The 20,923-nt window shown below is 35.1% G+C and overlaps 1 protein-coding gene across 3 annotated transcripts in view; it reads right to left on the reverse strand.

Annotated features, from left to right (window-relative positions):
* Wwp1 (WW domain containing E3 ubiquitin protein ligase 1) overlaps positions 1 to 20,923 on the reverse strand; it is a 117,248-nt gene that overhangs the window by 27,559 nt on the left and 68,766 nt on the right. For all 3 annotated transcript variants that reach the window (XM_047545730.1, XM_047545722.1, XM_047545738.1), the window contains exons 10-16: positions 6,695 to 6,790; positions 4,829 to 5,003; positions 3,300 to 3,354; positions 3,116 to 3,200; positions 2,874 to 3,002; positions 738 to 813; positions 566 to 637 (exon numbers count right to left, since the gene is read on the reverse strand). In XM_047545730.1, the coding sequence (XP_047401686.1) occupies positions 566 to 637; positions 738 to 813; positions 2,874 to 3,002; positions 3,116 to 3,200; positions 3,300 to 3,354; positions 4,829 to 5,003; positions 6,695 to 6,790 (688 nt within the window). The remainder of the gene's footprint in view (positions 1 to 565; positions 638 to 737; positions 814 to 2,873; positions 3,003 to 3,115; positions 3,201 to 3,299; positions 3,355 to 4,828; positions 5,004 to 6,694; positions 6,791 to 20,923) is intronic.

A 20,923-nucleotide genomic window follows, 5' to 3' on the forward strand; every position in this document is an offset into this window, starting at 1 on the left:
GGAATACAATATCTATAAATTTAATTTTAATTTGTTAGCATTATCAAAACTTTTTATGTGATGTAATAAATCTGTAGTCAAGTAAATAAATGTTAAAACAAGGGCTGGGAGATAGCTCAGTCGGTAAAGTGCTTGCCTTGCAAGCACACGGCCCTGGGTTCGATCCCCAGCACCGAAGGAAAAAAAAAACAAAAGTAAAGGAAAAACATTCCTAGATCATTAAAAAAAAAAACAAATCAACTTGTTCCAAAAGTGGTTTAATGTTAGTAAGTACACATCTAAATTCTTGATAGAATGATGGTCTATCTCTCAGGCTTAGTACCTTTACCTCCAAAATGGAGATAATGATAAAAGCCACCCCAGGGAGACATTGCAAAGAGGAATAAAATAGCTATGAGACACCAGTGCCAAGCAAGTGTTACTCAGTACCGTAGGCTTCAAATAACTAGTATTAAATAGGTCACTCTGGAAGTGGTAGCCATTGTTATGGTTTAAAATCCCTAAAACCCTAAAATTAGTAAAATTAGATAATGGTATTGTTTTATTCTGATAAAATCTTCCTTACCTGTTGGAAGGAATCTTCAAATAATGTCTGCCGGGACACATTGATCTTTACATGACTGGGTAGTGCATTAGACTAAAATCAAAAATAATATATCATGTAAGCCATATAAATGTATAATATAAAGATAATACTAAACAATTATAAAGATAAGGTTTATTTACCACTGTAGTACCTGGCACAAATAACGGAAGTGAGCAAGTTTCCACCTAAAGCTGCGTTCATAAGCAATTTGTGGACCACCTTTTGTTCTAAAGAAAACAAAAAACAAAGCATATATTAATTTATAATAAACTGAATATTTCATGTTTGGTATTAAGTCAGAGTATACTAGGTCCTACAAACATCATTTTCTGGAAGAAAAATAAAGGTCTATATTTTGTGGGCCAAGAGAGGCTTATATCATAGGGCTACTATAGCAACCGGACAGTCGTGCAAAGAGGGGGACTACATATGTGGATGGGTCTTTTGTTAACTAGTTAATTGAAATATTAAGTTCTACTGAAGACTTTTTGAAAGAAAGCCTACATCAATCCTTAAATCTGAAGAGGACAGAATCTCTATTTTTATGAAAGGGACATGGAAGGAAATTGTACCACATCTTAAACCTAACCTGAACAAACAAATATTGGTAGAGATAATAAGCAAAGCAAAATCAAACTCCTTAGAACAAGAAGTGACATTCAGGTCACATGGCTCAGTTGACCAGTGAGAGAAAAGGCAGTGTGAATGGCATTTAGAAATGAAGGTATTATAATATGGTTTGGCTCACAGGGAGAGGGCTTGGGTCTCTTTACTACTAAGAACTTTTACCATCTTAGGGTACATTTTAGTTCATCCATTTATCCAACAAGTATTTACTACATGTATAGCATGAACCTGGCATTCTAGAAAATGAGAGTATTACTTGTTAATAAATAAAATGCCTGTTTTTGTGGAACTTATATATTAGTGAAGGAGAAAGACAAGAAACTCAATGAATAAGTAAATTATATATGGTGTGTGTTAGAAAGGGGTAAATATCGTACAACTTCCTAAAGGGAGAAAACAGTCCCGTTAAAAGGACAAGGGATAAGGAGTGGTACGGGGAGAGAGTTCTGCAATTATGAAAAGAGTGTAGGGTCCATAGACAGTGACTGACATTTGAGCAAAATCACGAAGAGACAGGGCATAAGCCATATGGGTATTCAGAGAAAAGAACATACCCAACAGAGGGAATAAAAGCTAAGATTCAGAGGTGGAAGCTTAAGATGTTCAAGGTACAGCTAGCTAGGTGGCCAATGAAGCTAATTCAGAGTCAATGAGGAGAAAATAGAAATGAAGCTTAAAAGTTAACAGGGATCAGATTCTGTAAGGCCTTGTAAGTCATTTTAAAGACTGCTTTTTACTCTAATTGACATGGAAACTACTGCCAGGGTTTTGTTCTAAGGAATGACTTTTCCTTAAAAAAAAAATTAGTCTCCCTTCAATATAGAGAATAACATAACATTATAGAAGGTATGAGTAGAAAGCAGAGAAAGCAGGGACTCGAGTACTACTCCAGGTGAGAAACAATAGTTGCTTAAACCAATGTGGCCATAGTAGAGGTGATAAGGTATAGCTGGGCTCCAGGGATGTTCTCAAGTTGGGAACAAGGAACAAGGATGGACAATGAGTACTGGGAGACAGGTAGATGTGATGAAATTTGCAAAAGATTTCTTATGACTGCTTCTATTTTCTTACTGATATAAAGACATAACACCTAAGACTAAGGATGAAGAGATCTGTCAACCATTTAAGGAATGCATCTGGGAAATTCAGTTTTGTTCAATATCGCATCCCTCATGTTGCAGTAGTATGATGTGATAGCTAAGAGCACAGATTCTGGAAACACATTGCCTTGATCTGAAATCAGCTCTATTACTTGCCTTATAACTTAGCAGTAGGCACATTTGCTACACCTGTGTCCTCACTTGGTAAAAAAAGAATAACAATATCTACTTCAAAGGCAAGAGAAAAATGAGCTAAAGAAAAGTGCTTAGGATAACCACTGAATGTAGTAACTAGTATGCACACATTTGTCATTGTTATTATATTATACATTATGTGATATGTGTGTGTGTGTGTGCGTGTGCGTGTAAGTGTACAGTAGTTAAGGAATTACATGCCACAAATCCATTCTGGAATAGGATAGAACAAAGTAGGTATACTATAACCTGTGCACATTTTCTTGAACCAAAAAGTAAAATTTGTTGCTAAACTCAGGCTACATTACAGATAGGACCTCATGTCTTCATTAAGCAGCATTTAAGGAAAACAGGTTTTCACTTACACAGATGATTTCCCATTTCGAGGATCTTTGAATGTTGTTGTTCTTGTGTTATGATCAACAAAGTACCTAACACCTTCCCTAGTATACCTAATTTCCCAGCCTTCTGGCAGAGGTTCTTCATTCTGTAAGCTGAGAGAGATGTTATAATCACAAGGTGAATATCTGGTAAGTATTCAAGATTCAATGATTCTATCTACAGATAAATGCAAAATGACTGAAGTAAGGTCATTGTGTAAACATACCCTTGAGTTCTTGGGTCTTCCCATTGGGTTGTTTTTGTATTATGATTCACAAAGTAAACCCTGTCTGTTGAATCCACTCTTTTTTCTAAAAAATAAATAAATGAATAAAGTGAGAATAACATTTAATAAATATCTGATATAGACATACCTTACAGATAGTTTTACCAACATCATAGCAGCTTACCCCAGCCTGGTGGCAAAGGTCCATATGGGTCATTTTCTGCAGCTAACATTGAAGCCTGATTGGGGAGGGGGTTGAGAGGAAAGATAAAATAATAGCATTTTAATATAAAAGCAAAAATAAGCCAAACACTTGGCAGAATCTTATAATTTAAAAAAATATATAATAAAGGAAGACAAATAGCAATTTCAAGACACAAAGTTCTAAAAATGTTGTAAGAGCAGTCAATCGATAAATTTTTTAGTTTTTTCTAGAATGATTTAGAAATAATATACTGATATCGGTATTTTCATCTCCTAGTCCTTCCATAATAATCTATAAGGGTGAGATGAGATGGTCAAAGAACACATAAATGGTGTTTAAATGAGGCAATGTAATTTGTTTAAAAACAGAACAATTACCACAGTGCTCTTTAAAACAAATGTCCTTCAATAAAGCCAGTATTAACTCCAGATTCTTCTTTATAGAAATAAACTTTTATATTTTACTTAGTACTTTTTGTATGTTCATACATTTAAAAAACCATTTTCATGTATGCTTATGATTGCAACTAAAAATATGTTCTGAAGAAAATGTATTCTCCTGAATTCTAAAAGAACAAATACAAAAGTCATTACCTGAAAAATAATTTCCTAATGATAAAGTACATGTACATTGCTGGATATTTTTATTCTTTTCACAGATGTTACTAAATATACTCCATATGCACTTTTACTCCTTCTAACTAGATAACCAACCCACTGTTTTGTTTGAGATAGCAATGTATCCATAAGGAATATTTCATTCCCTGCTTCCCTTATAAGCCAGATTGGTAGAGTGATGAATTCTGGCCACTGAGTATAGGCAGAAGAACGTCAAGGTGAGGGTATCCCTCACTAAATAGGCAAGGTCTTGGTACATACAACACAGCTAGAACAAAGCTGATTCCCCTTTCAATTCCCCTTTCCCTTTCTTCTTGCTTTAACTTTGAAGTTAGGCTCAGAGGGCAATAGTTCCATATGTTCAAACCAAGAGGCATGATGTGTAATTAGGATGGGTAAGTTAAAAGGCAAGAGAGTAATTGCATACTTTATGGCACTACTGAGCCTATGCAGTATCCCTCTTAATCTCTTTCCCCAGATTTGATGTTCTACTGTGATAACTAAACCTCAATTCTTTTAAGGGGATTCTGTTATTTGTAGGACACACCTCTGAAACACAGCCAATACTTAATTCTCCCATTTCCCCCAAGGTTCATGCATACAGATAGGTTCTCCACATAAGAACAAGATAAATTCACACAGTACATAATTTCTTATTTACAATGTATATGAGTTGAACATTCCTATCCAAAACTCTGAAATCTGAAATGTTCCAAAACCTGAAAAAATTTTTGAGTGCTTATGTTTACCAAAAACAATTCCAATTTATTAAAGATTGGTTAGGAAATACCTTAAACACAGTCTATAATATCTTAGAAAATCACTAACATACAAAAAGGGCAAATGCCTGAGAGAAAAAGTTGAGTTACTATCCTATAATTTGCTAATTACCGAATAGAGGTATCGTTGATTAAACTGTTGCATAGCTCCCTGCAATTGGTTCCGCTGAGATTGCCACTGTTCAAAATTTCGAACAGATTCCATGGTGGGCCGCTGCCATGTTGTTGTTCTGGTGTTATGATCCACATAATAAACTCTTCCACGATCATCAACTCTTCTTTCCCAACTACCACAAAAAAATAAAATAAGATGGGCATTGTGGTGCATGCCTGTAACCCCAGCTATTTGGGAAGCTGAAGCAGGAGGATCTCAAGTTGGAGTCCAGCCTGGGCAACTTACTGAGAGTCTCAAAATAAAAATTTAAATAATTGCTGGGGATGTAGCTCAGTGCACAAAGCTCTGAGTTCAATACCCAGTACCACACAAACAAACCAACCAAAAAAAAAAAAAAAAGAAAAGAAAAATAGGGAAAAAAAGAGAAATTTTTAAAAAATTATCTCAATATAAGAAACTGATACTCAAAATGATTTAAAATTAAGTTTACAACATCATAAAATATATTCGTCTTTAAAAAATCTATGAAACTATAAAATATTTTAGCTAAATTATTTTACCATTCCATCACTAACATAATTTCTAAAGAATATCTAAAAAAGAGGTCACTGACTTTTCAGTTTCAATCCTACCCTTTCTCCCCCACTTTTTTTCTTTATTAAGCATTTACTGAGAGTGCTTAATGTATACCTTGTGATTACTGCCTACATTCAGGATATTGACTGAACCCTTTTTCTTACTTCTTAACTAGTCCTCTGCTATCACATTGCTGCCAATTATCTTCCTGAACTGCACATGAAATCATTCTATTCCAGACCCCAGCTCTTTTGTATGACATAAAAATGAACCCATCTACCTTTTCAGCCTCATCCCCCTGAGAACCTCAAGGGCCCCATATGAGAGTCAAAGTCGCTACCTGCTGGTTCCAACAGTGTTGTGTGTTTCACACTGTCATTCTTTTAATATTCCATCACAACAGAATGGTCTTCCCTATTCCTCTACTAACCAGAATTCTACTCAGGCTCCATCCAGGGTTCAGTGCATTTTTCTCCTTTCCCATACACATCTTATTTATTTATACTGTAACTATTTCAGAATCCCTTCAAAAACCAATTCTAAATTCTTTTCATAAGCTTATCATTAAAAATACAACAGGGTCAAACAATTTATACATACACTTCTCCATAGCTAGTGATCTAGCCTAAGTTACATCAAAATATTTAATGACATGAGATAATAAACTAGTTCAAAATGATGATCTATAAAGATGACTACAAATGAACTTGTATTACATTATAGCCAAAATTACAGAGGGTTTTAATAAAATTACTACATACTAAATAATGTTCAAGATACCAGGCTCTTTCAATGTCATTCCCAAACTGCTTCCTTACTAACCTTTGAATTCTTTTATAACACTTCATACATACTGCACTGATAACTAGTTGATTATATGATCTACATTTCCCCCCAAATATCCTGCCTATATTTGAAATATTATTTTTTTGTCTTTGACACTCAAAATATATAACACTTCCAGATATTTAAAAAATATTTCCCTTTTATGTACTCAGGCCTTGGTCCCACAGTATTAAATAAGATATTATCATTAGAAAACATGAACTTTATATTTTGATATAACAAACCTAAGATTTATTTTAACTATGACAGGATCACCACATTAGTGTCATTCATTTAAACCCATCAATAATATAACAAGGGTTTTATTTCACTAAAGCTAACTTTAAGCAGGGACTGTCTTATCTTTAGAGTCTATTATACTCTTTATATTGTATTAAGTAAATTTAAGCATCACATGTATTATAAAAATACAACTGAATATACATAAAGATGCTACATTACCCTGGAGGTAAAGGTTGTGGTCTCTCCCAGGTAGTAGTCCGTGTGTTATGATCCACATAATAGGTTCTACCATGAGGATCTTTTCTCTGCTCCCATCTTTAATAAAAATACAAAAACAAAACAAGAGTAAATAACATGTGTTAATACAATCTGAAACATTCCTTATAATCAGGAAAATTACAAGCTTTACTTCACAAGGCCATATATAAAAAGATATTTGTTCTCTCAAGTATTAGTGCTTCTTTAACTTCTTAATTATTCCCTCTTCATAATATACTAGAAACTCAAGTAGTAATTATAATTATCACAGGGGAAGGAATAACTAAAACTTCTAAGTTACTAATTTTCAAAATTATAAATCATTAGGAGACAATAACCAAAAATCAAGAATTTCAGCCTAAATATCCAACCCAAGGCACAAATTCATTAGTATCCACTTTGCCTTTTTTAAAGATATTTTTTAGTTGTCAGTGGACATTTATTAAATGTGGTGCTGAGAATCAAACACAGTGCCTCACACATGCTAGGCAAGTACTCTACCACTAAGCCACAACCCCAGCCCACTCCACTTTGCCTTTGATTTAAAAAATATGTGTCTAAGAGATTGCAGCAGAAAGAATCTCAAAAGATTGGTGATAACCCTCCATGAAAATTTCTTCATCTTTGTGCTCACTGTTCACATCCATCCTGCTCTTGTTTTTGGTAGCCCTCAATTTACAGATATCACAGTTTTATTTTTTTCCTATTCTACCTCAAAGACTCTCTCTCATTTTTCCCTACTCTGATGTTCTGTGGGATCCATTTCTTCTGCAATCTTAATGTGAGAAGAAAAATTTTTAAAAATTAAAATCTGGTATTTCTGAGTTTAACCCTTTGATTTTCAATTTTAAAGCAAAACAAATTGAAAATATTTTCCTTTCTCTTAAAACACTGAAACCTAATTAACAGAGAAAAAGTTATTAAGTTATTTTCCTTACATGATCTTCATACGCTAAGAGCATATATATTAGTTATTCCCTACAGGAGGGTCTACCTACCTACTTACACACCTAAAATGACACATATACACAAAAAATTTCAATTTGTTTAAGTTATATCTAATACACCTAAGTCACAAAATGTTTTAAGTAGTAACTATCAACAACAAAGATCCCCAAATTCACAATTACTCAGAATCAGAAATAATTTATTTTAAAAAATGTGATATAAAATCCTACCCCAATATTCATGCTCGTCTGCACGAATGAAATGCAGATATTCCATTTAAAACGTTTCACTACAAATACATAACCTGAATCTTCAGATTTACTTCATTTGTTTCTTTAAATAAAATGTTCATGGCATGGGAGCCAGTGTAGTGGCACACACCTGTAATCCCAGCAACTTGGGAGGCTAAGGCAGGAAGATCACCTGTGAGCAACTTAGCAAGGCCCTAATGAGCAACTTAGTGAGACCCTGTCTCAAAATTAAAATAAATAAATAAATAAGGCTGGGGATATAGCTCAGTGGTAAAGCACCCTTGGGTTCAATCCTCAATAGCCAGAAAAAAAGAAAAAAGAAGAATTTTTTAAATTTCATGGGAAGAAAGGATTTAAGTATAGAATTCATTTTAAAGACTTTTCAGGAACACTTAGAACAGTGACCTATGTACTATATGAAAGCTTAACTATCAAAAACAAATGAAAACCTAAAAACTTGATTTAATTTCAAGAACTTCCTAGTAATAATGGTACTTTGCTATTTTTAGGTATTAATTCCCATAATTAATCCTTAAATTTTTATTGCTATTCTATAGCAACATTCTCTAGTTTCAACTCTTTCTTCATAAATACCCTTTATTGGCTGGGCATGGATGGCACATGCCTGCAATTCCAGCAACTTGGGAGGCTGAGGCAGGAGGATCACAAGTTCAAGGTCAGCCTCAGCAATTTAGCAAGACCCTGTCTCAAAATTTAAAAAATAAAATAAAAAAGACTGTAGATAGCTCAGTGGTAAAGAGCTCCTGCGTTCAATCCCCAGTCCCAAAACAAAACAATAACAAAAAAAACGAAATATCCTTTATTATTTTTAATGTACCTTTAATTTTATTCAAAATTATATAAATTTTTACATAATTTAATACATACTTTCATAATTATATGATTAGATATACCTTCACATAGTTTAAACAGAGTCATATAGTCTATGGAACCCTTTGTGAAAAATAATACTGCCTACTCTCTCCTTCCTTTCATTTTTCCCTTCCCAAAGGCCACACTTTCAATGTTCTAGTCCATTTTTCTGGCATTTATCTCTTTTTCTTATAAACATGCTTAACTTCTATTACTACTTAATTTCAAACAGAAGTAATGACTTCTCACTATGAGAGATGAAGCTGTTCAGGTCCGTTTCCTGAACACGTACATACTGACTACCTCCTCCCAACTGTTCCAACTGTACACCTATGTTGTGCCTTTTCTTACAGTTATTACATCTACATAAACTCTTGACAGCTGAGCCGTGGAACATACCATGACTTCTTTAAAAAAACAAGAACCAAATCTAAGCTGGAATACCTCATTGCCCTATTTTCTATATATTTGTTTAGAACACATTTCTAATTGAATAAATATCCTGCTGGACGGTTGTAGAAAGGCTCTCTACCTGGAGCCATCTGGGATTCCCTTCACTATCAAGGTGGCATTCCTTTCACTCCTCTCCTGGCAGACCAGTGTCTTATTTCTCAGGGAACTAAGACTGACTCATATTTCTCCAAAACCCAGGAGTGACAGTGAAAGACCTGAGATTCATGAAGAAACACAGGCCTTAGTTTCCTGATAAAGAAGACCTGGGAAGTAAGTTTCTAGAAATCTAGGATGTTTGAAAATGCATTAACTGTATACAAACACTCAACAGTGTAGCTAGACACAGAATTCTAAGTTGGATATAATTTCAGCCTTAAGACCCTGGTTCCTTGTCTTCTAATGTCTAGTGTTGATTCTGACAAACCTGATGCCATTCGGGTATGAAACCTGCAGAGAGAGAATTGGGTGTTCACTTTTCAAACTAACTTTAAATTGCTCTGTTGATAATGTTATCTTCACCACCACTTGCTAAAGATCTGATGCTGACAATTCCTGAACCTTTCAGAAGTACCAATGCACAGACTGGCTGTTCCCACCGACAGGCCAGAATTCAGCTCTCTTGGTTTTGCTCCAGAGGACTGTGACCTCATGACTGACCCTGAGTCATTTCCATATTTCTGATCCTGAGACACCATGAAATAGGTAGTTGTTTTAAAATGCTAAATCTTGGAGTAATTTGTTACATAGCAATAGATAGTTAAGGGAGAACTATATATTTAGACCATAAGTGCCACAAAAGTTCAGCCTTTGTTTTGCTCACCAAGTGTACTAACGGTACGCAGCACTGAGTCTGCCACTTTCACGGTGTTTCATGTTAACTAAATATTTGGTGACTCTGTGAATCATCTGTACTGACATGGTTATATGACCAAGTTTTAAAAATTAAAAAAAATATATAGAATATGACACAATTTTCTGAAAATAATTCTATAAGTATATGCAAAATAGTAATTTATAATCCTTTTTATCTTCTTTAATTTTTCATTATAGAATGTGCCATTACGTGACATAACTAAGTAAATTTTTTACAGAAGCCACTGCTTCTGTAAAAGAAAGAAACATAAGCTGAAACATAAGCTCTTTGTGTGTACTTTCCTATCTGTACATACAAGTCCACAATACCACTTGCCTCAGAGAAGGCTCTAAAATATTTGCTGCTGTAATAAATACACAGATAGCACTCTAGATAGTTAGCTTAAGGATTACTAATATTTGCCTTAATTTTATAACCAAAAACAATTAAATATTGTTAAATTTTCTAAGTGTTATTCTAAGTTAATTGCAAACATTTCTAATTTAACATCGAATGAATATTCAATAAGCACTTATGTTCCATGGATAATCCTAGTCACTCTATCTTTATTTTTTCCAAAAGAGGTGATCACTTTCAGATTTTAGTGATTGTGTTTTAAACAGAATTCATGTCTGGCTGGGAATGTAGTTCAGCAGTAGAACACTGGCCTAATAGGACTAAGGCCCTAGATCCTATTCCAGGTTACCCCCCCACCACCCAAAAAAAATCTTTCTTTCCTTTCCTTTTTTGATTCATTGTACACAAATGGGGTACAACTATCATTTCTCCAGTTGTACACAGAGTAGTGTCACACCATCTGCATAATCATACATGTACACAGGATAATGACGTTTGTCTCATTCTATTATTTTTCCTTCCCTTGCCCCTCATTTTCCTCTATACAATCCATCCTTCCTCCATTCTTGCCTCCCTCCTGCCTCCCGTTATGTATCATCATCCACTTATGAGAGAGATCATTCAGCCTGGGTTTTTGGGATTGGCTTCTTTCACTTAACATGATATTCTCCAACTCCATCCATTTACCTGCAAATGCCATGATTTCATTCTTCTTTATGGCTGAATAATATTCCACTGTGTGTATATATACCACAGTTTCTTTATCCATTCATCTACTGAAGGGCATCTAAGTTGTTTCCACAATCTAGCTATTGTGAATTGAGCTGCTACAAATACTGATGTGGCTGCGTCACTGTAGTATGGTGATTTTGGGTATAGGCCAGCAATGGGATAGCTGGGTCAAATGGTGGGTCCGTTTCAAGTTTTCTATGGAATTTCCTTCCTGCTTTCCAGAGTAGCTGCACCAATTTGCAACTCCACCAGCAATGTATGAGTATACATTTCCCCACATCCTCTCCAACACTTATTATTGCTTGTATTCTTGATAATAGACATTCTAATTGGGGTGAGATGAAATATTAGGGTAGTTTTGATTTGCATTTCTCTTATTACTAGAAATGTCGAACATTTTTTCATATATCTGTTGATTACTTGGAGATCTTCTGTGAAGTGTCTGCTCATTTCCTTAGCCCATTTATTGATTGGGTTATTTGTATTCTTGGTGGAAAAGTTTTATGAGTTCTTTACAGATTCTGAAAATTAATGCTGTTTCTGAAGTGTGTGTGGCAAAGACTTTCTCCCACTCTGTAGATTCTCTCTTCACACTGTTGACTGTTCCTTGGCTGAGAAAAAGCTTTCTAGTTTGAATCTATCCCAATTATTGACTCCTGTTTTTATTTTTGTGCTTTGGGAGTCATGTTAAGGATGTCTGGTCCTAAGCCAACATGATGAAGATTTGGACCTACTTTTTTCTTCTATAAGGTGCAGGAAGGTCTCTGGTCTAATTCCAAGGTCTTTGATTCATTTTGAGTTGAGTTTTGTGCAGGGTGAGAGACAGGGGTTTAGTTTCATATTGCTGCATATGGATTTCCAGTTTTCCCAGCATCATTTGTTGGAAGAGGCTATCTTTTCTCCATTCTTATATTTTTGGCACATTTGTCTAGTATGAGATAACTGTATTTATGTGGGTTTGTCTGTGTCCTCTATTCTGTACCATTGGTTTACTTGTCTATTTTGGTGCCAATACCATGCCATTTTTGCTACTATTGCTCTGTAGTATAGTTGAAGGTCTGGTATTGTGATATCACCTGCTTTGCTCTTCCTGCTAAGGACTGCTTTAGTTATTCTGGGTCTCTTATTCTTTCAAATGAATTTCATGATTGCTTTCTCTATTTCTATGAAGTATGTCATTAGGATTTTAATTGCAACCGCATTGAATCTGTACAGTGCTTTTGGTAGTATGATCATTTTGACAATATTAATTCTTCCTATCCAAGAACATGGGAGATCTTTCCATCTTCTAAGTTTTTCTTTCACTTCTTTCTTTAGTGTTCTGTAGTTTTCACTGTAAAGGTCTTTCACCTCTTTTGTTAGATTGATTCCCAAGTTTTTTTTTTTTTTTTTTTGAGGCTACTGAGGAGTATTTTTCCTAATTTCTCTTTCAGAGGATTCATCACTTATGAATAGAAATGCATTAGATTTATAAGTGCTGATTTTATATTCTGCTACTTTACTGAATTCACTTATGAGTTCTAGAAGTTTTCTGGTGGAATTTTTCTGCTCCTCTAAATATAGAATCACGTCATCAGCAAATAGTGATAGTTTGAGTTCTTCTTTTCCTATTCGTAACCCTTTAATTTCACTGTCTGTCTAATTGTTCTGGTTAGTTTTTCAAGGACAATATTGAACAGAAGTGGTGAAAGAGGGCATCCCTGTCTTATTCCAACTTTTAGGGAGAATGCTTTCAGGTTTTCTCCATTTAGAATGATGTTGGCCGTGGGCTTAGCATAGATGGCCTTCACAGTGTTGAGGAATGTTCCTACTATCCCTATTTTTTCTAGTGTTTTCAGCATGAAGGGGTGTTGTATTTTATCAAATGCTTTTTCTGCATCTATGGAAATAACCATGTGATTCTTGACTTTAAGCCTGGTGATGTGTTAATTACATTTATTAATTTCCAGATGTTGAACCAACTTGCATTCCTGGGATGAAACCCATTTAATCACAGTGCACTCTCTTTTTAATATGTTTTTGTATGTGATTTACTAAAATTTTGTTAAGAATTTTTGCATCTATGTTCATTAGGAATATTGGTCTGAAGTTTTCTTTCCTCCATGTGTCTTTGTCTGGTTTTGGTATCAGGGTGATATCAGCTTCACAGAATGAGTTTGGAAGGGTTCTCTCCTTTTCTACTTCATGAAATACTTTGAGGAGTATTAGAATGAGCTCTTCTTTGAAGGTCTTGTAGAACTCAGCTGAGAATCCATCTGGTCCCGAACTTTTCTTTGTTGGTAGGAGTTTGATGATTTCTTCTATTTCATTGCTTGAAATTAATCTACTTAAATTGTGTTTGTCCTCCAGATTCACTTTGGGTGGATCCTATGTCTCTAAAAAACCTGTCAATGTCTTATAGATTTTCTATTTTGTTGGAGTGTAGATTTTCAAAATAGCTTCTAATTATGTTTTGTATTTCAATAGTGTCTGTCATATTTCCTTTTTCATTGTGAATTTTAGTAATTTGAGTTTTCTCTCTCCTCTTCGTTAGTATGGCTAAGGGTTTATCATTTTTTTTATTTTTTTCAAAGAACCAACTTTTTGTTTTGTCAGTTTAATTGTTTCTTTTGTTTCAATTTCACTGGTTTCAGTTCTGATTTTAATTATTTCCTGTCTCCTACTACTTTTGGTGTTGATCTCTTCTTTTTCTAAGGCTTTGAGCTTATGAAAATTAATATTTTGGAAATGTTTGACTTATTCAGGGTATTCAGGGTCTTGCTAAGTTGCAGAGGCTGACCTTGAATGTGTCACCCCTCTGCCTGAGCCTCCCAAGTAGCTGGGATTACAGGTGTGCACCACCGTACCTGGCTTCATGTAGATACTCATATAAAAAGAGAAAAACTCCTGCTTTCCCCCTATACTTTGCCTGGGAATTAGTGGGTATGCCACGTACCCAGTTGTCTTCTGCTGATATTTTAAGGTTGAGCATGGTGGCACATGCCCATAATCCCAGTGACAAGGGAGGCTGAGGCAGGAGGAGTGCAAGTTTGAGGCCAGCCTGGGCAACTTAACGAAATTCTGTCTCAAAAGTGAAAAACAAAAAGGTCTGGCAATACAGCTCAGTGGTACAGTGTCCCTAGGTTCAAGCCCAGTAATGTGACTAGGGGGTGGCAATCTCAGGACAGAAAATTCCTGGCCTACAGGGAAGAAGCCTGGCCAATTTCATTAACTGCTCAGAGAATCCTATGTTCCAGTATGCCCTTTGGTAAGGTGAGGGCAACTTGCTGAGCTAAGATTCCACCACTTGGAACCTGGTATTCCCAAGAGTGAATTGCCAGTATGTAGGTGGTGACTTGAGCAGGCCTTGGGCAACAAAGAGGGAAGAAGGAAGGTACTTAGTGGGGAAAATAACACAGGGGGTAAAGGAGGATACCCTGGCTTTTTCTATGTGACTCACAGTGACACTTCACCAGCAAACATAATACACTTTTTCCTGGAATTTAGATTCAGTCTCTCCCATCTCACTAAAACATTAGATTACAAATTCTCAAAACTACTACTAAACAAAAACCTTATTTTTTTAAGTGAATTCTTAAAAATTTTATGAAATGTATTAGAAAAAACATTTTTTAAACGTTAGTGCCTGGTAAGCAACTGGTTTCAAACTTGTAAAATGGGGTAGATGGGAAAACCACAACCCAAGTTACTTTCCTATATTGCCAATTTCTGTCTCCACTAACTCCCTCTCATCAGCAGATCAACCTTTATATCTTTTCCATTTTATAAAACAAAACAAAAAACTACCCTCAGGTTCTGTACTTTTTCTTGACTACTTGTCTAGCATTCCTCTTTCCCTGTATTCTTCAAGAATTTTCTATCTCACTTTCTCCTCTTTCATTCGTTCCCAAATGATAGTGATCTGAATACAGCTCTCATTATTCCCTGACACAACTTTGTTAACAAGGTCAATAACAAATAACCTCTTTGTAATTATATTCACTGGGTGTTCTTCAGTTCCTTTAATTTTTCAGTAGTCCCCTCCTTTTCTCATAATAACTGTAGTCCCCTCCTTTGCATCATAATAACTGGCACACAGAACGCAGGGTCTGTGCATGCTAAGCTAGTGTTCTTCCACTGAGATATACCCTATGCCCTCCTCCCTTTCAGCAGCTTTTCACCTCACTAACCATTTCTTTCACTGGTGTTTACAAGCCAGATCTTTTGCCTAATTACTCAGTCAAAATCATTTAATCCAGCACTACTTCACTTATTTAACAAATATTTATTGAGGAAACTGCTAATATGGTAGGTATAATTTCAAGCACAAGGAATACAGAAATAGACAAAATAAAATCCCTTTTTCAGTCCAGTGGAAAGAAAATAGTCAATGACATATAAATACATGCCACATAGTAATTTTAAGTGTTAAAAAATAGATTACCCCCTGCTCAGGGACTGGAGTTGTGGCTCAGTGGTAGAGAGCACTTGCCGGGCACGTGTGAGCCCTGGATTTGATACTCAGCATCACATATAAATAAATAAAAGATCCATTGACAACTAAAAAAATATTTTAAAACCTCGCTCAAAAGAGTTCAAACTAATTCCATTTGTAGTAGTAAGTTTTAGAACAGAGAAAACAAACCTATGGTGGGGAAAAAAATGGAATAGCGATTGTCTGAAAAGGGAGCATGAGACAATTTTTTGAAGTGATGGTAATGTCCTATGTCTTAATCAGGAGTTAACAGAGTTTACATTTATTAAAAATCCATCAAAACAGTACATGTGAGACTTGTACTTGTCCTTCTATGTAAATTTCACCTAAAATTTTTAAGCAAATACTGAATTCTATAGTTAATGATATGTATGTTGAAGTACTGAAGAGTAAAACATACTGATATGTATAACTTAATAGAAATGCATTTTAAAATTAGATACGCTAGGCACGGGTGGTATGTATCTGTAGACCCAGCTACTTGGGAGGCTGAGGCAGGATGACCTCAAGTTCCGAGGCTAGCCTGGGCAAGTTAATGAGACCCTGTCTCAAAATAAAAATAGAAAGGTCTAGGGATATAGCTCAGTGGTAGAGTGCTTGTATAGCATGTATGAGGCCCTGGGTCCAATCCCTAGTACCACCCAAAAGAAAAAAAAGAAAATTAGATGGATAAAGAGATAGATATGAGATAAAGCAAGTCTTTAGGCAAGGTCATGCACGGCAAAAACACCAAAATGACATCACCAGGTTAGAATACTCTTCTCTTCAGATACGTCCCTGGTGTATGTCATGTGGTAAGAGCAACTGGATGCCCTACAAAACATAATACTGCCTCCTCATTCTCCTGCCCCAAGTCCAAAGCTCTATTCATTATTTCAATCAAATATACCACCACCCAGCTACCTAAATACAGGGACAGGGAAAGATCCCGAACCTATTTTTAATCTCTCTGAAGAAGCAACCCAATACTAATACACTTGTCTGTTTTTCCAGACCTGGGCTGTTAATAAGATTTTGAAACATGGATTTTTCATTTTATCTATGTATCTCTATATAAAGGGAACCAAAATTAAAAGTGGGGAGTAAAGAATTATTTAACAAATGAACTTGGAGCACCAGTTCTCAAGTTGGCTACACAATACATTATAGCAAAGTCTTAAATGCCTGTAATTCTATCATGTAGCTAATTAAACAACCTAGTAAATCAACACAGAGGAAACATGCGAACAAAGATTTTTATGCAAAAAAGGAAAGATGATGTACAGTTGAAATTTGCTATCTAAGGATTACACAACCAAGAACTGCCTACACCAGAAGAATCCACTCTTTCTACTCTTATACTTCCCCAAGTCTCATTACTAAGATCCATATTAACACTACTTTAGAAGACTAACATCTGCCTCAGTTAAAAGTTTCCTTCAAGTCTCTCCTGGATTAGTGGTTTTTAAACTTTTTTTGATCATAGCTTACAGAGTGAGAAATATATTTTATATAATTATCTCTGTGTATACTAGGCTGCTATTTATCTACAGATTTAATATATACAAGCATATAAAAAGAACAAACTTTTCTTTTTTAAAAATTTATTTGTTCTTTTTGGATATATATGACAGTAGACTGTATTTTGACATATTAATCATACATGGAATATAACTTATTCTAATTAGATCCCATTCCTGGGGTTGTAAATGATGTGGAGTTACACTGGTGGTGTCTTCATATATGAATATAGGAAAGTTATGTCTCATTCATTCTACTGTCTTTCCTATTCCCATCATCTCTCCCTTCCCTTCAATCCATTAGCAGGCTAGGAAATCTGAATTGAAGTTGTTGTTTTTTTTGTTAAGCTTTTTTTTTCATACGTGTATACAGGGTAATAATGTCTGTCTCATTCTATCATTCTTCCATCTCCACTCCCCACCCGACTCCCTTCTGCATAGTCCAAAGTTCCTTTATTCTTCCCCACCCACCCCCAACTATGGATTAGCATCCACTTACCAGAGAAAACATTTGGCCTTTGTTTTTTTGGGATTGGCTTATTTCACTCAGCATGATATTCTCTAATTCCATCCATTTACCTGCAGATGCCATAATTTCATTCTTCTTTAAGGCTGAGTAATATTTCACTGTGTGTATATACATTTTCTTTATCCATTCATCTATTGAAGGGCATCTAGGTTATATAGTTTAGTTATTGTGAATTGAGCTGCTATAAACATTGACGTGGCTGAGTCACTGTAGAATGGTGATTTTAAGTCCTTTGGGTATAAGCCAGCAATGGGATAACTGGGTCAAATGGTGGGTCCGTTCCAAGTTTTCTATGGAATTTCCTTCCTGCTTTCCAGAGTAGCTGCACCAATTTGCACCTCCACCAACAATGTATGAGTATACATGTCCCCACATCCTCTCCAACACTTATTATTGCTCGTATTCTTGATAACTGCCATTCTGACTAGAGTAAGATGAAATCTTAAGAGTAGTTCTGATTTGCATTTATTGAATTGCAAGAGATGATGAACATTTTTTTCATGTTTGTTGATCGACTATATTTCTTCTTCTGTGAAGTGTCTGTTCAGTTCCTTAGGCCCTTTATTGATTGGGTTATTTGTTTTTTTGGTGTTAAATTTTATATACTGGAGATTAGCACTCTATCTGAGGTGTGTGTAGTAAAGATTTTTCCCCATTCTGTAGGCTCTCTCTTCACATTATTGTTTCCTTTGCTGAGAAGAAGCTTTTTAGTTTGACTTCATCTCAATTATTGATTCCTGCTTTTATTTCTTGTGCTGTAGGAGTCATGTTAAGGAAGTCAGGTCCTAAGATGACATGATGAAAATTTGGGCCTACTTTTTCTTCTGTTAGGTGCAGAGTCTCTGTTTAGTGCACAAGTCCTTGACGAACCCTGAGTTGATTTTTGTGCAGGGTGAGAGAGAGTGGTTTAATTTCATTTGTTACATATGGATTTGCAGTTTTCCCAGCACCATTTATTGAATAGGTTACCTTTTCTCCAATATATATTTTTGGCACCTTTGTCTAATATGAGATGAATGTATTTATGTAGGTTTATCTCTATGTCTTCTATTTTGTACCATTGTTCTACCTGTTTATTTTGGTGCCAATACCATGCCATTTTTGTTACTTTTGCTCTGTAGTATAGTTTAAGGTCTGGTAGTGTGATGCCTCCTGCTTCACTCTTCTTGTTAAGGATTGCCTTAGCTATTCTTCTGGGTCTCTCATTTTTCCAAATGAATTTCATGATTACTTTTTCTAGTTCCATGAAGAAAGTCATTAGGATTTTAACAGAAATTGCACTGAATCTGTATAACACTTTTAGTAGTATGATCATTTTGACAATGTTTTATTCTGCCTCTCCAAGAGCATGGGCTATCTTTCCATCTTCTAAGATCTTCAAATTCTTTCTTGAGTGTAGTTTTCATTGTACAGGTCTTTCACCTCTTTTGTTAGATTGATTCCCAAGTTGGTTTTTTTTTTTGTTGTTTTTTTTTTTGAGGCTATTGTGAATGGGGTAGTCTCCTAATTTCTCTTGCAGTGGATTCAAAGCTTATATATATATATAGGAATGTGTTGGACTTATGGGTATTGATTTTACATCCTACGCAAAATTTCTTATTTTAGACTATATTGACTTATTTCAAATATTTATCATAACCTATTAATAGACTGCAAACCACAATCTGAAATTCATCTAAATCACTGCCAATTCTCCTAATACAAAGACCATAAACAGCAGCTACTGGTGTACTGAAGTATTTATTTGGCTCCCACAGAATTTTTATGTACTTACTGTTTTGAACTGGAATCCTTACTTCCTTCATTTATAAAACAGCCTATATGCTATCCTAACATCCCCTCCTAACTCTCAATCTGTTCATAATCACTGAAAGAATGATCTTAATAAATTGAAAATATGACCATGCCACTCCCTGCTTAAAATTATGTAATATTTATTCATGGTTTTTCAGAAAACCTACCAAAACCCTTAGCAGACATACAAAATTCTTCATGTGACTATTAACTCTTCAACATTATATTCCTTGTTTCCTCCAATGCTAAACAAAAACTACAACAAAACACTAATTCCAGGGTTCAGTATATACATTTCATGGATGCTAGCAATCTGAAATATGCAAATGGCTCTTCTGAGGATGAAACTTTTTACACTTTGCCAATTACTTGATTGCTTAACTTCTACTCTTCTTTCAGAAATCCACTCAGGTGTCATCTCTTTCAGAAAGTATTTGTTGACCTCAACAGCATCAGTTACTCTTCCTAACCCAACTCTGCTATGCTCCTTCCCACAGCATCCTACATGTTTGCATCATAATAACTGGCACACAAGAAAAGGGAATAAAAAGCTACTGAAGGCAGCAGAAATAAGAAAAGAGATTTTTGAGGGGGAAATGTAAGATAATGTATAGTCAGAAGTGCTTACAGGAAACACAAGAAGGAATGTACAGAAAGCAGATGAAAATCAGCTCAGAGAAAAGTCGGGTTTGGACATCATTAATAAAGTGCCATGAGAGGGCAAGATCTACTGGGGACATGCACACAATAACAACAAAGGCTGAAACCACAAACAGTGGGCAAAATCAAATGAACCAGTAAAGAACACTAAGAAAAAATGGTTCCAAAGTAGGAAAGGAGTATGAACATAATTACATAAGAAAACAAGGTCAATAAGGTACTCAAAGACCTCTAGAGGTGTAGTTTCAACAGCCATGAGTTGACATTCTGTCTATTATGTCTTGAAAACACTATATATTTTTATTACAGTACAAACTACATCATATACACATTTTCAAGTCTGAACCTATAAATAAACTTCTTGAATATAGAAACAGTGAATAATTAATTTAGTTATTATCAGAACCAAGACTAAAAAAAAATTTTAAAAACACCTAAGTAGCAGGGCACCATGGGACATGCCTGTAATCCTAGCAACTCCGGAGGCTGAGGCAAGAAGATTCCAAGTTCAAGGCCAGTCTCAACAACTTAGTAAGGCTCTAAGCAACTTAGTAAGACCATGGTCTCAAAATAAAAAATAAAAAGAGTAAATTTAAATAAATAAATAAAAATAAAAAGGGATGGGGGCATAGCTCAGTGGAAGAGCACTCCTGGGATCAATCCCAAGTACCAAGTAAGAAAAAAAAATCTACTAATATGGAAGAGATGACCAAATGGAACACACATATAGAATACTCTTTAAAGAAAATTATGGGGAGCTAAGAAAT

Source organism: Sciurus carolinensis, chromosome 1 (genome assembly GCF_902686445.1).
Source record: "Sciurus carolinensis chromosome 1, mSciCar1.2, whole genome shotgun sequence".
Lineage (NCBI taxonomy): Eukaryota > Metazoa > Chordata > Mammalia > Rodentia > Sciuridae > Sciurus > Sciurus carolinensis.